The sequence below is a fragment of the Geospiza fortis genome, unplaced genomic scaffold (genome assembly GCF_000277835.1).
Source record: "Geospiza fortis unplaced genomic scaffold, GeoFor_1.0 scaffold172, whole genome shotgun sequence".
NCBI lineage: Eukaryota > Metazoa > Chordata > Aves > Passeriformes > Thraupidae > Geospiza > Geospiza fortis.
The window spans coordinates 5,251,460-5,267,528 of NW_005054309.1; the positions used below are offsets into that span (position 1 = coordinate 5,251,460).

The 16,069-nt window shown below is 37.6% G+C and overlaps 1 protein-coding gene across 3 annotated transcripts in view; it reads left to right on the forward strand.

The window, feature by feature from the left end:
* Positions 1 to 16,069, forward strand: part of PEX5L (peroxisomal biogenesis factor 5 like) — a 96,970-nt gene that overhangs the window by 50,926 nt on the left and 29,975 nt on the right. For 2 of the 3 annotated variants that reach the window (XM_005419016.2, XM_031055459.1), the window contains exons 1-2: positions 9,348 to 9,410; positions 11,195 to 11,299. In XM_005419016.2, the coding sequence (XP_005419073.1) occupies positions 11,231 to 11,299 (69 nt within the window). In that variant the 5' untranslated portion in view covers positions 9,348 to 9,410; positions 11,195 to 11,230. Of the gene's footprint in view, positions 1 to 9,347; positions 9,411 to 11,194; positions 11,300 to 16,069 lie in introns of those variants that run through there. The other variant, XM_031055458.1, reaches the window with a different exon arrangement.

Genomic DNA, 16,069 nt, shown 5'->3' on the forward strand with positions numbered 1-16,069 from the left:
GAAGTTGGGATAAAACTTCCTTATTTACAAGATTTTCAGAGCGAAATGAAGCAGCAGAGTGTTTCAGTGAATACAAAATCCAGAGTACTGGCTGATAGGCTGATTTCAGTCAGTCATAACACTGTCATTAGAGAAGCTATCTAAGGCCATTCTCTGTTCCTAAATACAAAAAGAGACAGGATAGTGAATTACTGCAGCACTGCAAGAGCAAAACAACTTTTCTTTCCCTGCGCTGGCTCAGTTGCTCTCCTCAGTGAATAAAAAGCAAATATATATATATAAACATATTTTATACATACAAAATATATATATAAACATATTTCATACAAATATGTATGCTTGAAGTTCCAGATTTATCCTCTACACCTGCCAAAAACACCCGACCCCTCTCCAGCTGTTTGTCAGCCACATCCTGGGCTAGTCCTTGGTACAATGAGACGTGAGTGAGCTGCTGCACCCCTTTCCCTCAGCTACAAGCCTGCTAATTCTCTGATAAAAGCACATTTATTGAGATGCCTGCAAGCCATTCAGAAGATGGCTAACTCATCCCTGCTCTTTCACTTGAGCAAGATCGATTTTGATGTTCAAGAATGGTCTGTGGTAAATGAATGTGATCTTGTGGAAGGAGACACCAGCAGAGTACAGGACTGCACTGCACAATTGAGACAGATTTATTTTTTTGTGGAACCTCTGAGGAGAAATATTTCTGACAATAGCTGTCGTGCTATTGTCAGGCCGCTCAACCTCCACAGTGTTAGGTTACTGTGCCCTGGGGTGCAGGGGAGATTCAGTTTAGCTTTAACGACACAGGACAGACTGGTGCTGGATTTGACATCCCAGCTGAGGAGGCACAATCCATTAACTGGAGCAACTGTACCTCCACGGGGTTTTGTATCTGCCAGAACCCAATTTTGAAATAGAAGTAGCACCATTTACCTCCCAAGAAAGTAATCGCAATGAAAGCTTCCTGGAAAATATAACTCATGATTTAGCAATTGTTTTGCATATGCAATCTTAATTAAGATGTCTTGAGGATTAAGAATTTCTCCATAAGAGCCATTTGCTGTTACCAGCTGCTTTTACTATTTGGTCACGGATATCACGTTGTAGATACCCACAGAGTTTTTATTAAACAAAATTGCTACACTTCCAGCCAAACTAAGCTGCTGTAAAAAGTGTGGACTCACCACCTTTCTAATTACACTGCAGACATCCTCAAACTGATAGCTAACAAGTTAATTTAGAGATACTGTTGAATTACAGAAACAAAAACAGAGAACTTGCTTCCCTAGTGAGGAACCTGCCAACCTAAGCACAAGTGGACCACAAAACACTGCACTCTATAAACATTGTACACTCTTACACACATTTTAAAAGTGTGCATAAAGTGAGTGAATAAGTACATAATTTTCTTGATTTTTCTTCAATAGATACTTTTTACCATATAAGTATGCAAAAATAAATAAATTAGGTGAAAAAATTTCTATAGGAGAGGGTAAATGCCTATTCAAGCAGAACAGCACAGAGAGCATCCAATATCAGTGATGTGCTGGCTATCAGAGATGTTGCTCTCAGCTCCTTGTAGAGCAGGCCAGGTGCTAATTACTGTCATTGATATGAAAATGAAATTAAATCCACTAAAGCAAAAAAGAGTATAGAGTACTTGCAAATATATGCAAAAGAGCAGATTTATACAAATGTAACTGATGTGGCCCATTATGCTAAAAAATTATCTTCAAACAGTAAAGAGAGACAACCAGGCCAGATGGGACTCTGTGCAACCTGATCTAGTAGAAGGTGTCCCTGTCCATGGCAAGGAATTGGAAATAGATGGTCTATAAGATCTCTTCCAAGTCAAATCATTTTATGATTTTTTGCTTAGAACAAACTTTTCGTTGCCCAAGGCAGCTGAACTTATGATTAGGTCTCAAAGTAATTATCTACTAATGCACCTGCCTTTTATTTTTCATTTTCATGTCTGTAATTACAATGTATTTGCAATATTAGAGTAGAAAAATCCATTCTCCACACTAACAGTGCACGTCAGAGAATTAGGAACATCTTTTAAGAGCACAATCATAATACCTCAATTTTAAGAATTTCTCCCTGAAGGTTTCCAAACTGTGTAAATGAAGGGACAGTAGCATAATCCTCTCTAAATAGGTTTAAATGATGCTGCTAATGCTGCTTTTATATGATGCTGTTAATGCTGCATTTGCAGCATTTGCAGCATTAACATACTTTGGAGCATCAGATGAGATCATTGTGAAGCTGAAAGTGCATGCAGAGGCCGTGTCTAGGTCAGGGACATGAAGTTATTTTGCAGCCACGCTGTTATTCAAACTCCTCATCTGCTACTGCCATTGTCTGATAAGTGACAATTTACTCTTTTCAGGGAATAAAATAAGGGGGTAAATATACTCTACTACACAGGTTCAAAATAGGGTTTTATATGGAGGTAAGTACACTCAGGCTCTGAACCCTTTGTTGCAGAGAACATGCAGCACAAGCGACTCAATGAATTTTGGGTCAAGGATACAGCATAAAGACCCTTTATGACCAAAGTGCTAAAAGAGTTCTACTTTGACACCATTCACTGTAGAAAGGACTCAAATCTTAAGGCTGTGGCAAAAAAAATTACATAATAAAGTCAAGGGTACCAAGAATTTATATCATGGTGGGAATCAAATGTTTACATTACAGGAAGGGTTAAACTTATCCTGGCAGCATTTAGAACCATGGCTGGAGAGAACCCATATAGGTCAGGAAAACAAGTCTTAAAAGTATTTTTCAATCATAAACTATCCTGATCTACCATCCAGTATGATATGTTTTCCTTATTTAATATGTACAGGTCTAATCACAGATCATGAGAAAGTAACACCAGTCTGCTTCAAAACAAACCAAATTACAAACTTCCAGCTACCCTTTGATACTTTTTTGTTCCATTAATTCTCTGCCTCATCATCTTTCTATCCTTTTACATGGTAGAATCACATATATTGTTATGTTTGGATTAAATCTATTTTAGCTTTTCATGTTTATAAAAGCTTTCATTGTTTTTAATAACCTTTGAGCAAGGTGTTTAACAAGCAAGCCAAAGAAAAACAAAAATCCTAAACAGAATTAAATCTTGTATGGTTATATACAAACCATGAAAGAATCTGTATGAAAACATTAAACTGAGGACATGAATTTTGATCACATAATGTTTACCAAATATTTATAGAACTCAAATCCTGAGATTTTCATCCTAATCTTCAATAAGAATTAATAGTGGTGACAATGCATTACAAACTGTCTTCAGTGCCCAAGCTGTCGTCCTTCATAAACAAAACCAGAACAATCAAAATAAGTAATTTAGGAACTAATACTATTTTTAAACTGTTCTGAGATTAGGTACCTAACAAGAGACATATACCAATTCACTTATTTAAATACATACCTCATTTTCCAAAACAGCATGCAGAATTTTATAACAGGTCATCTGATCAGTCACCCTCATTCAACATAACTCCACCTTTCCTAAACAATACCTTCCTTAAGGACTTCCAAAATAAGAGTAAAACCTTGACTATGAAAATAAGCAATTTGGACTCTTAATCTGGTAATGTAAAACAAGAGGAAACGTCAGGCAATTGTTATGCCCCTCTAGCCGTTTTGACAAACATTTCTGTTATATTCTTTAGAGGAGTACCAGCTCCCTTCTGTGCAGAAAACCACAGTTTCAGGACTTGAACATTATCTTAAAACTCTCACAGAATTGTATCTGTAGGATATGATCAAATTATTATGCATTCAGATCTTTTTTCTAGCTCTGTCAGAGATTTCTTTCTTTTATATTTTGTTTATTCCTCTGCCTGTCTTTTTCTCGTTCTAAATGTCTGATGAGTGTCTGCCCAATCTAGAAAAAGTCTACACTAACAAAATTATGGGGCTAATGGGACCCAATTCATTTTCTGGCTACACAGGTTTACAACTGTGAAGTGCAGGATTTAATAATGATGTCTGGAAGAAGAACAACAAAATCTGCAAACACTGGAAAAAAATGCATATTTCTTCTATGTTCCAGGCTGGCAGAGTGCAGATTATACTATTTAAACATCAGAACCTGCATAACTTTCTTTTAAGAATAACTTGCATCAAAGTCCAGACACAGATATACTTCCAGTTTTCTTTTACAGATAAAGTATAAAATAAACAGCTGCCTTTAAAAGCTTGCCTGTTCCAGTTAACTTGGAACAATGTTTTATATTCTGCATTTCCTACAGACTATCCTGTATTCATGCTCACTGATAAGCTGCGGATTTTTCCACATAAATACCACCACTTCTCAGTTTATTTCATTGCTTTTCCTAAACAGACTGCAGAGTTAGTCTGAGTTCTCTGAATGTTTCATGAAACAAAACTATAAAAATTGTGTAGCAGGAGGTGAGGAACCCCTACCACTTCAAAGAACAATACATCATGTGCTGGGAGGAAATGAGGGAGCAAAATCCATCATTTACACATCATGTGTGCAGTAAACATTTAAACAACAGACTGCACTTTAGTCACAATTGTTTATTCTGAAAGTGACCTGATCTCCTGGAATTTCACTGGAACTGGTACCACGGGAATCTCTTATTCTAATCCAGCACATGCATCATCATGGCAATATAGCAAATAATACAAGTAATTCTGTTGCTATGTGTGTTTTATGACTGGGCATCATGATAGGGAAGTCAACATAAAAGCAACTCAAATTATGGGAGAGAAAATTCCTCAGTATTAATTCTCTGCTGAAGACTACCAAACAAATTTAAAATTGCCAATTGCTAAACCCAGTGATTTCGCAAAGTTCCTTGACACAGACTAAGCAGAGATGCAAGAAACCCCGCAGCTATTCCCTAAGATTTTTGAAGTCTTATATCATTGTGCAGTCAAAGGACTCATCCCTTTGGTAATGCAATTCCAAATTATTAAGAAGTCAATCAAATAAGTGCTAAAAAATAGTTTCTACATATTCACAATGGTCTTATTACAAGATGAAAATTGCAAAGAAAGAAAAGACTGCAAAACATCTCATCCAAGCCTTCTATCACAAGGAGATTTATTATATAACTCGTTCATAAAAGGAGCAGAACCTTAAACAACCTCTAAATATTAGTTCTGTCCCAGGCCTCCTTCTTCTTACCAACCCTGCCAGCTGGGTTTATTATTTACAGTTAAATCATAATTATTGTTTCAACGTTACAGTGTTGTTATCTTGTTGTTATCTCAAACTGTGCACTTCCTATTATACCCCAAATTAAACTCTTTGGCTCAAGAGGGGAAAAACCTCATTTCACATCCTCCTCCTCCTCCTCCTCCTCCTCCTCCTCCTCCTCCTCCTCCTCCTCCTCTTCCTCCTCTTAGCCTGCAGGAATCAAACTAGCTTATAGAGAATGAGTTACATTGGCAGAATTGTTTATTAATTTCCAGTCATAATTTGTGTTCAGATCTGTTAAGTCAAATGAGTTTGTACAAGTTCTTGAGAGCAAAATGGGTCTTGCAGAGCTTCCACCAGAGATGTTTGGAAGCTGTCCCACTTGGCTTTGGGAATGGATCTATAGGCTTCAGACTGAGACAGCCTCTCAAGGGAACACACGTGGTACAACAGTTACTGAGTCAGTAAACAGAAAACCTTACAGTGCCATTTCCATGCAAATGCTTTTCAAACTGGAATTCAATTTTACCACCCTATTGACCTTTAAATGGGTATAAGACACAGCCCAGAGAGGGTAAATGTGAATGTTTATGCTGATTGCCTTTTATAAGCTTTTGTCCCTTTCTTTGCCATTTTTCCTGAATGCAGTAAAGTCTTCCCATATTAACACTGAAATCTGTTATTCCATCAACATAAGAATGAAAAGATGGGGAAAGGGATGAAAGAGGAGGAGAACACGGTGAACTCAGCCAATATGGATTTAGCTGCTTTACTATAAATTACTTCTTGGACAAGTCTTCCTATAGCTGCTTCTTTGTCTGTAACTAACTCTGTCTGTATTTCATCATAATCTTGTAAGAATGAGCTACTGAAGGTCATGAGTCAGAAGAGTTTGGATAATCACAGAGAACTTGATAATAGATTCCAAATGATCCAAATACAGTATCAAAATAGAAGCTCGGGTTCTGAAACCTAGTCTGAGCCCTGACAATGCTGCTTCCAGTTCAGGACTGAGAGCTTGTTCATGTTTCCTCACCATGGTCAAACAGGCACTGCCTAAAGGAATTGTGTTCCCATTTATCTTAGATATATACTTGATTTTATTAGGCTTGTAATAAAAATACTACCACGAGCTCTGATGAAACAGAGTTTTCTGTTTAAATATCGATCTTGAACTCATCCATAAAACTGCCTCACCATATGTTTCTCCATTATTTTTAATTATATATAAAATACAAGACAAAACATTACTAGAAAAAAGTAGAAAAGTATAGATGAGAAGAAAGACATATGCAGAAAACATGAACATAAAAGCCTGAGAAGGGAAAACTTTGAAGTTATAAACAGATCCAATGTAAATCAAGAGCTCACAGTTGTATTGTGGAGCCTGGAACTCCCACGGCACCATTGCATAGCTCTGTGTGCTCATTTTGAGAGGTAAAAAACCTTAGCGCTGCACTATTTAAAAAAATAAAGCCAAGTTTTTCCCTTCATTTTTATTTTTAAGTTGCACAAAACAAGAAGATTTGTGGAGCATAAAGCCATTTGGAATAGGCTGCTTAGGTGGTACTCTAATACATCAGCTGCTGGGGGATCTGGAGAGCAGCCAAGCCTCCCAGACCCAACACGTTCTGCAGCTCTCCCTGTTCCTTCTCCCAGCACAGGAGGACAACAACTCCTCAAACTCCAAGTTGTCACTAATGCTTCTTTCATAAAGTTTGCTTTAAAAAGGCCCTCTCAACCTATTAAAGATATTTAAAGTGCAGATTGGTACTTCAAGATGTCCTGAACTGCTGGGTTTTGGTTTTGTTTTGTTTTCAGACATTTCAATTCAACAGCCCAGTAGGAAAGGTCAGGACATCTGGCCATATTTTTTGGCATTACATTTTTAAATGCTATTCTGTTTCTCCTCAGCTAGAAAGGGAGATGCCCATGAAAGCATAATCCTGCCATACCTCTACCAGCACTGCCTGAAGATAAATTTTTATCTATCAAATTTCTTTATAAGGAAAGCTGTCTTAAAACTTCTATTTCACAGAAGCTTAAATTTAAACATGCCCGTGCTGAGATGATTTCTGTGAACAGGGATGCATTGTAGTGTGTCAATTAAATCTGAAACAGCTTGATAGAATCTTTGAAAAATAAATTACACAGACACAAGTCTGTGTAATGAAGGAAAACTTTCTTCATGTAGCATGTTAAAAAAAAAGAAAATCTGATCACTCCATTTCTTTCTGCTCACTTTCTCACAAGAAGAGATGCTATAAATATTCATGAAAAGTGAATTTAGGACTCAAGTACCTTAAATATTTGTTAAAGTCAAACCTACAGTTATGAAATACTTTTAGATAAAATCCTTTTATTGCATAGATGACAACAAAGAATTTTTGCAATTAATCATTATAGTTTAAATACTGTTGTCAAAATGTTAAACATTTACAAAGCACTGGCTGTTGGTTTTTCATATGCAAGAACAAATTTGCAAATCACTATAATGAAGAAAATAATTACAGAATTATAGAGTATTGCACTAAATAGTAATGTTTCAAGTGTGAGCATGTGTTCATTCTGATCTGCCCATCAGGACCTGAAGGTAATCTGTTGGTCCCAAGTACTTAAAGCTTTATCCTAGATGAGCATGGTTACAAAGTTATATGCATCACTTATTTTAAAAAATCAACTTTATGCTGCACTAGAAATTTACATTAATATGCTCTTACGGTAATTTAATTAATTACTCATTACTAAATACCACATCTAAATAGTGTGACTTGGAGAGAATTGAATTTGGAACTATTCAGAAAAAGCAGCAGAATAAAAGTATTTCCTTACAAAATCCTGCTAAATCAGCATAGTCCTATGGAAATGTCTATTACTACCCATTATCTGATCCCAAAGGAAAAGCTTAGAGAAATTGTTATTAAGTTTTGAACCTAATGCTGTTATAAATATTTAGCATCAGGGGAATACTCTGAAATCTATTCCTTATTTTGCTATGGAGATATTACCTAAAGGAGCTGCTGCATTTTTTTAATGTATCAAATAACAACACACTGACATGTTTCTCAGTTTCTCTTAAGGAGTATGTTCCATTAAAACAAATAATACATTTTTTTCCTTCATCAATTCACAATTGTCATAATTTGCACATGGGTTGTCATGTTCTACATCGCAATTGTTTCCATTTCTATATTGCAAACCAATAGGGAATGATGAAATTTACTTACTAAATTGTTAAACTGTGGTTTACATGAGAAAGTAACGGACCTTGCAAACCTCCACTTCCAACAAACTGTTTGTTTTGAAGTTCTGGCGTGTCTAAAATTAGTTGTTACAGAATTACAGGCTTTGAGCAATAAACTGCTGTGCCAGGTAAATTTATATAGCACTTTGGCTTGCAAAGAAACAACACTTAATATCAAAAGAGGCTAAGTAAAGAACACCTTAAAAAATAATTCTTTAATGGTTATTGAAATAAATGTGCTGGAGATTTTAATTTCAGCTGCAGTTGACAACAGTAACAAGGTCATCCTGACCACAGAAAAACTGGTTTTATTTCTCTCCAATTCTTTGGCCTAATGGCTTCATAGGCAAGAATTGGCTACACAGTGGTCACCGCAGGGAAGAGAGACCAAAATTTTCAAAGTTACCTACCTTACATAGGACAACAATTTAATTTCTAGTCAACAGAATAAAAGGCTGCATTTTCCAGTGAATTGTTCCCCTGTGTACCTCTCCAGCAGAATCTGACAATTTAATCTATTCCACTGCATTGGCTTTCTCTTAGGCATCCAGGAAATTGTTACCAACTTCTAGTTTCAAAATGTTTCACACAGCATAGGCTAAACAGCCAGAAATGTCAACCTGACTTTCACACAGGAAAGCTTGTTTTTCTTTTAGGAAAGTTAAAGATCTAACTTAAAGAAAAGAAAAGGTAAACCATCAAATCACTTGCTTTGCCCAGCAAATAAACTAAGTCTGCTCATTAAAAATAGCACAGAGGTATCCTTTGGGTTGCTTTTCTCCATTGTAACGTGGCCACTTTAAACTGGTGAGACAGATTTTGTATTTGGTGTCAGCCACTCCCAGCGCTTTGCAGTTACGTGTGTGGAGGATGAACAGCAGGCACTAATACGAGTATCATGACTCTTTTCAGGCAGTAGGTGAAACCTTGAAGAAAAAGTGGCTCTGTCTTCAAAAAAGTGACCTGACCTTTGCTTTGGTGGGTTTTTACTCTGCAAGAAATAAAAAGCACTGCATGCTTTCCAATGCATCCTTCCCAGCTGATAAACGATTTTGTTCTAGCACTCAGCACAAAAGGACTACATTTTGTAAAGACCAATAGCATGCTATTAGTGCTAGCTAATGATAGCTCATGTGTCATACTGGAAACAAGCTTCATAGACCTGGAATATGTCATGTGAATCATGAACAAACACATAATTGGCCCAGAACCTTTGATATGCTTACCAATTAAATGTAATTCTCATTGAATTTAATATATTTAATTTTACAATGACTTTGCAGTTCTTTGGATATCAAAGGCATCACAAGTCCAGCATGCTTATCATTTATGACACTTCTGCTCTGAGAATTTCTTGCAGCATGCAAAGAACTCTCTGTAGGGTATCTGTGATGTGTTGCACAAGCAAGCTAATCTAATATTGACCTGACCAGTAATAAAACCCGTTTAGAACCTGCAATAGTACATAATGGTTTTACCTGCAATTGGTGAAATGTTCCTGAAACCATCTGTAGTTTGGTATGAGCAATAGTGGGGGTTTACTTGACACAGAATATACTGCTAGTGAAGATAATTCTTGTATATGAGGTCTTAGCAAAGAACCCCTTCTGTTAATAGACTTTTAAGGATTTAAATATATTTAAGTCCAGTGTAACATACTTCTTTTATGGAGCCAGATCCTGCAGTCTTTGCACAGCTAAAACTTCCATGGAAATAGATGGGAGCTTTTAAAGTATAATAATAAGGACCTGGCCAGGGTCACTGGCATAATGCAGCTCTGCTGTGATGCTTCATGTGTAAGCTCCCACCTTCTCTGTCACTCGAAAGAGGCAGAGATCAAAATAAGACCAAAGATCAAGATACAGAAACCCATGTGAACTCAAGATGATAAAGACCCTCATTAAATAAAAAGAATGGCATTAAACAGCATGGCACATAATATCGGTGCACTTTTTATTTGGCTAATTTATATTAAATAATGTTAAAATATCTTAAACTTGTCCAGAATATTTACAATGTGTTAAGAGAAGTTTAAGAAAAGTGTAGCTTAAAAAAAAAATCCTTACAGTAAGTTCTACAACAATGATCATTTCAGGGACAGCTGTAGCAATGCCTACGATGGCAGAATTTGGCTCCGTATGTTCTGTTAGCAAAAACCCAGACTGTTTATATGATGTAAATTGCTTTTTAAAATGTTACTAGAGCTATAAACTCTGTGGGTCCAGATTATACATTCAAATTTCAGGGAGAGTTTGCCTCAGTGAACAACAAGGAACTGTGCTTTATTTGAAAACTCCACTTGACGCTATTTTTAAGAAAAAAGAACAGAAAAAAACCCATGAAGAGGTATTTCGGGTATAAACTTGGATGACTAAAATTAAATCAATGGGCTGATCCTCCAACCCCTGCTGCTCTGGGGATCCTACCCTGCAGAAGGTTGGCACGGGGGAACTTCCAGCAGGCCTTGGCCCAGCAGGAAAGTGCCGGATTCCTGTTGACTTCATTGGGGCAACTCGAACGAGCCACCAGACCACGGCTAGACCCCAACTGCCTCCTTAACCATTGGGCTGATGGACCACTTGTTACATTATTATTATTATTATTTTTACTATTTTTAACCAGTGTGTGTGTGTTCTGCTTCCAACCGAGCTTCGCTTCCAGGCACAGGCGCGGCCGGGTCCCGCGGGCCGGGTCGGGAGCGCGCGTGAGGGCGGTCGGAGCCCGCTGCTGACCTGGCGCCGTTGTTGGTTTCGCTGTTGTAGGGCAAAGGCGCTAGGGCGGCCGATAAGGCTGTGGCCATGGTGATGAAGGAGATTCCGAGGGAGGAGTCTGCAGAAGAAAAGCCCCTCCTCACTGTGGCATCCCAGGTGGGCAGAGCGCGGGGCTCTGAGGGGGCCACGGGCGCCGCGCGAGTCCCCGGCCCCGCTGGGTGACCCATCCCGCTGCTTCACTGAGGGGGGAAAAGAGCCTGGGGTGAATATTGGGGGTGTAGATGGTTTGACGTGAAAATTTAAACAAAAATGCATTTTTTCTCCCCAGTTACCAGAAAGTTGTTTAAAGCTAGTTTAAAATCTCAGTTCTAATTCATGCCATCAATTGTCACGCCATAAATACTCATTTGCAATTCATATATAAAATATTCCCATTCGGTGCATATGTAAAATAAGAAACCACCAGTTCACAGTAGTGTCATTTCCAATATCTCAGATCCCATTCCTAAGCTCTCACTGGGGTTCTGCTCCTGGTCTGGATCAGAATATGTGACTTGGCACATCTCATTGCTTTCATTTCTACACCTCCAGTCAAAGGAAGGATGTACATCCCCACACTAAACCTTACACCTACCTTGGAGTAGCCACCGAGCATTTGGTGGTTCCATTCCTTAAAGACAGTGACTGAACACTACTGTAACCACAGCACTCTTTTTATGAGAGTGGGTTTTATTCCCTCATGTTGCTCACATGAATTTGTTCCCCAGGCAAGTGCATTTAGTTTACTGCTGATATTTACTGCACATAAATGCTTCCAGCTCATCAGGAATGGAAATTGCTGGAAGCTGGTTTTACATGAGAGCCTTAAACGAAATCCACAATCCTATTTTATTCCTCTCACGATTTAGTATAACAGCTACTGTACTTTAGAAAGTTCTAAGATGCACACACACCAGCACGTACTTCTCCAGCAGAGCATCGCAGATATGCTGCACTAATACACATTCTAGAAATACCATCTACTAATTTGGAAACCAGGTCTGGCACCTCCTCCTCAGCCCCTGTTGAACACCAGGTTTTGTTCATGGTGAACTCCAATGTCTACAAAGAAATTGCATGGAGGAAAAAGATGCTCTGTTTAAGGCATCATTTCTAATTTTCCATTAAGAGATTAACAAAAAATTAGAAACACACATAAAATGCTGCCCCCTCTAAACCTTCACTGCACCCCAAAAAAGATTGACATGCAAAAACTTCCATTGGCTTCAACAGGGCCAGGAGTTCAGCCTGGGTTCATTAAATGTTTAACACACCATTTGTAGTAGCTGTCTGTCAGTCTCCTCAGCAATAGTCTATGATAAATTTATGAGTAAAATGCTTGTGTCTGTTAGTCAGTGTAATTTCTTCCACTAAACACAAATACCTACTTCCCTGCTATGCACCAAAGGGGTGCAGAAGCCAAAAGGAAGCAGAATCAAGTGAAAAAGTGAGTATTTTCCATGGCCATCTCTGCATCATGTATGTGTGATGTGCAGTTGTACGACCACGTTGCATCCATCGTTTGTCCCTGACTGTGGCTGAAGTGTTGGTTTGAGATGCTGTCCCTGCAGTGTGTCCGTGTGAGCCCCCCATCCCCACCATCCATGCAGGAACACGCTCTGCTGTGCCAGCCATCCCCATCCCAGTGTCTGTCTCTGCTCCCTACATGGTGAAACAGGTGGAACCAGTTCCAGGTTGACTGCAAACTTCCCAAGCCAGATGGGTCAGGAGGATAAAGCCTGGTCTTTCCAAAGTTCTCACCACCACCAAACCCAGGGCAGGCAGGTCCACGCCTTAGGGAGTAATTTAATGCATTAGGTGTCCATGCTGCTCCAACCTTACAGCTACCTAAGTAAAAACCTGAAATGAAAGGATCAAGCCCAGAAAGAGCACTGTCTTTTCCAAGAGAAAAAACAAGTGAAATCTCCCATTTCCAAAGTCTTTGATGAAAGAATGATTAATAATCATGTCTGACTGTGGAGACAGACTCCACAGGAAGCATAATTGGAATCTGATACACAAAGAGTCTTTAAATCTGCTTTTTTATAATGGACATACGCCCCTGAATTTGCAATTTAAAATATGTGTCTTTGCTCTGTTCCTCTGGAAAGTGGTAAAAACATATCCAGCTCAGAACAAGACAGATAAATAGTCCCATTGTATTGTAATGCTCCTAGCAAAAGCCCAGCTTTTAAAATGACACTTATTTTTTGAATAAGTGCTGTGAATTGTATTTAAATTATGTTTCAAATCCACAGATTATTTTATACCATCAGATATGGTTTTATATCATCAAAACTGAAGGCAAATCTTCAAATAACATGAACCAAAAATGTACTGCAGACTCCTGTGGGGCTGTGGCAGTATATGGCAACTGGGAATCTCAATCACCATTCCAGCAGTAATGAGTGTACTACAGTAGGCAGAGGAGTATTCCTGGTAATTGAATGGACCTTTCAGCATCTATTTTTTGAAATCCTGTCTTTCTGTCTCAATTACCTTCTATAAAAGTCACTTTCTTCACACTTACTGGTGTGAAAAAGGATTCAGTAGTCGGCAAATTTAATACTTTAAGCATCAAGAGAGCGATCTTTCTGTTCTAATAGGATTTTGTAGAATATAACTCTATCCATGTTGCTGTCTCCCTTTATCTTTTAAAAGATAATTCATAGGAGACTGGGACAAATGAAAAAAAGGTATTTTTTCCATATGAATTGAACCTAGAAAATGTGTAAGAAAGCTTGCTGAAGGTTTAAAGATTACCGGGATATTAGGCTTTGAACCAATTACTTCTACCAGAAGCAGAGAAATAAATTAGAAAAAATCATGCATAAATTTGGTTTTAATTGCAAAATAAAACTTTTATTTAACCTCTTCACAGCTACTTTGCATTTGTCAGGAGAAAAAAAATCTTGCTTCAGAATTACTTCCTAATGAGAAATTTAAACCTAAATATGCCCTGAAGTCAAAGTTTAATTGTGCAGTCAGCTATGAAATTCCCAATTTACTACAGGTCAGTGAACTTCAAAGGATCTGATTCAATCACATACTTCGACCTAGACTTATACTTTAAAATATGATTAACTGCTTTATTGAGCAGTAAAAAAGTTCATGCTTAAATGCTTTGCCAGTAAAAACAAAAGAAATCTCACAGTGTCACTGGAGTTATTTGTCCCAGATCCATCACACCTAATTTAGGTTCCTTACCAGAGTACACAGGTTGGAAAGATACTCAGGACAGGATCCCTATAAAGCCAACAGAAAGAAAGAATTGCAGTGGTCCATGAAAGTCCTGTGGCCAAAATACTCTGGAATTATACAGAACAGGAATGGGAGTCCATAAAAACTTCACCAATAGGAAAAAGAAAAGCAAAGTTTATCTTGAAAACCATTCCCCACTTCTGCTTTTAACTGAAAAATACTGGAGTTGCCTACTTAGAATTTATGGGACCCACACAGACATTGCTCAGAGCATAGTTTTGATCTCAAGCACTTATAATTTTAAAAAGTTAGCCCACAAAACACTTAGGCTTTAGAATCTGAATTGGAAAGAAGAAATTTTAAAAGCTGGAATTCCATTATAAGAAACATGCTGAAATTCATCCTCCCCTGTGAAAAACGCAGGCTACAGCGCATGTCAAAAAAAGAGATATGGTTCATGACTACCCCCCAATTAACTCCACCAGATGCTTAAGGCTTTTTTAGGGTCTATAAGGTATTAGTTCGTATTCAAAGTAGGAACCATTATTTTTTTAAGGGAACTTCATTTGCATGCCAATACTTAGTTGATCTAAGCACATTTATATTTGCTTAAGGGCTTGTGAATAAAATACTCCAACATTTCCACTGCCTAAATTCCACTGTTTTGGTGTTTTGGTTTTCATTTGCTTTTTTGTATGTTTGTATGTATGTATATGTGTATGTAAGTATTTATTTACTTATTTTGGCAGTGGTGGTATATTTCTGCTTAGGTTTAGTTTTTGTTTTTTTTTCTTGCTTGCTTTGTTAGGCTTTTCTTATATTTGTTTTGTTCTGGGGCTTTTTTGTGGGTGTTGGTGGGTTGTCTGGGGTTTTTTAAGTCTCTAACAGGAGATTTTTAAATGCTTCCATTGAATTTTATAAAGGAAGCAGATTAAAGATAGCTAATATTCAGCTCCCAATGTTGTTAGTAGATTTTCTGATGTGTGTATCAAGGGCTCACTACATGGATTTGATTGCATAATCACAGTTTTCCATATAAACTTAACAGTCCCATTTGAATCAATCATGTTCATTCTAAGCTTCTTAGCATTAGGCTTGCACTGACTTCCAGCCCACTCCATAAATGTGTTCTCGATAAGATTAAAACAGAATGGTGGGAGGTTCCTGTGGATGCAATTAGCTTCCCTTCTCATTTACACCACCTAAACCAGAATTCACTCTGTTTTAACCAATGGAAATATGTTCAGGTAAAAAGGCAAAAATCATGCTAGTTTTAATTATTATTTGATATTAATTATCAAAGTCTGGAGTGCAAGAATTCATTGCACATTCCAATCTGCCTTCTGAGAACAGTGGCAATTTCCTCACTGATCTTAGGATAACTAGGCTTGAGATCCTATTTTTTGGATTCTTTTTAAAGGATTAATGATAAATTTATTAGCAGTATGTTCCATACATCTCAAATCTGATTTATTACAGAAGCTTTGAGTACTTCATCAGGGGACACATCCTCAGTCCTATTGATAACTCTTTTTCATCTATTATTAGGACAGGATAAATACATGAAGAGCAAAAGAAGAAATACAAAAATGAATAAATGCATGCTTAGCAGTACAAATATTAATTGATTCTTTACCTCTAAGTTAAACATTGCTCAACATTTATTGCTTTTAGGGCCATATGCAT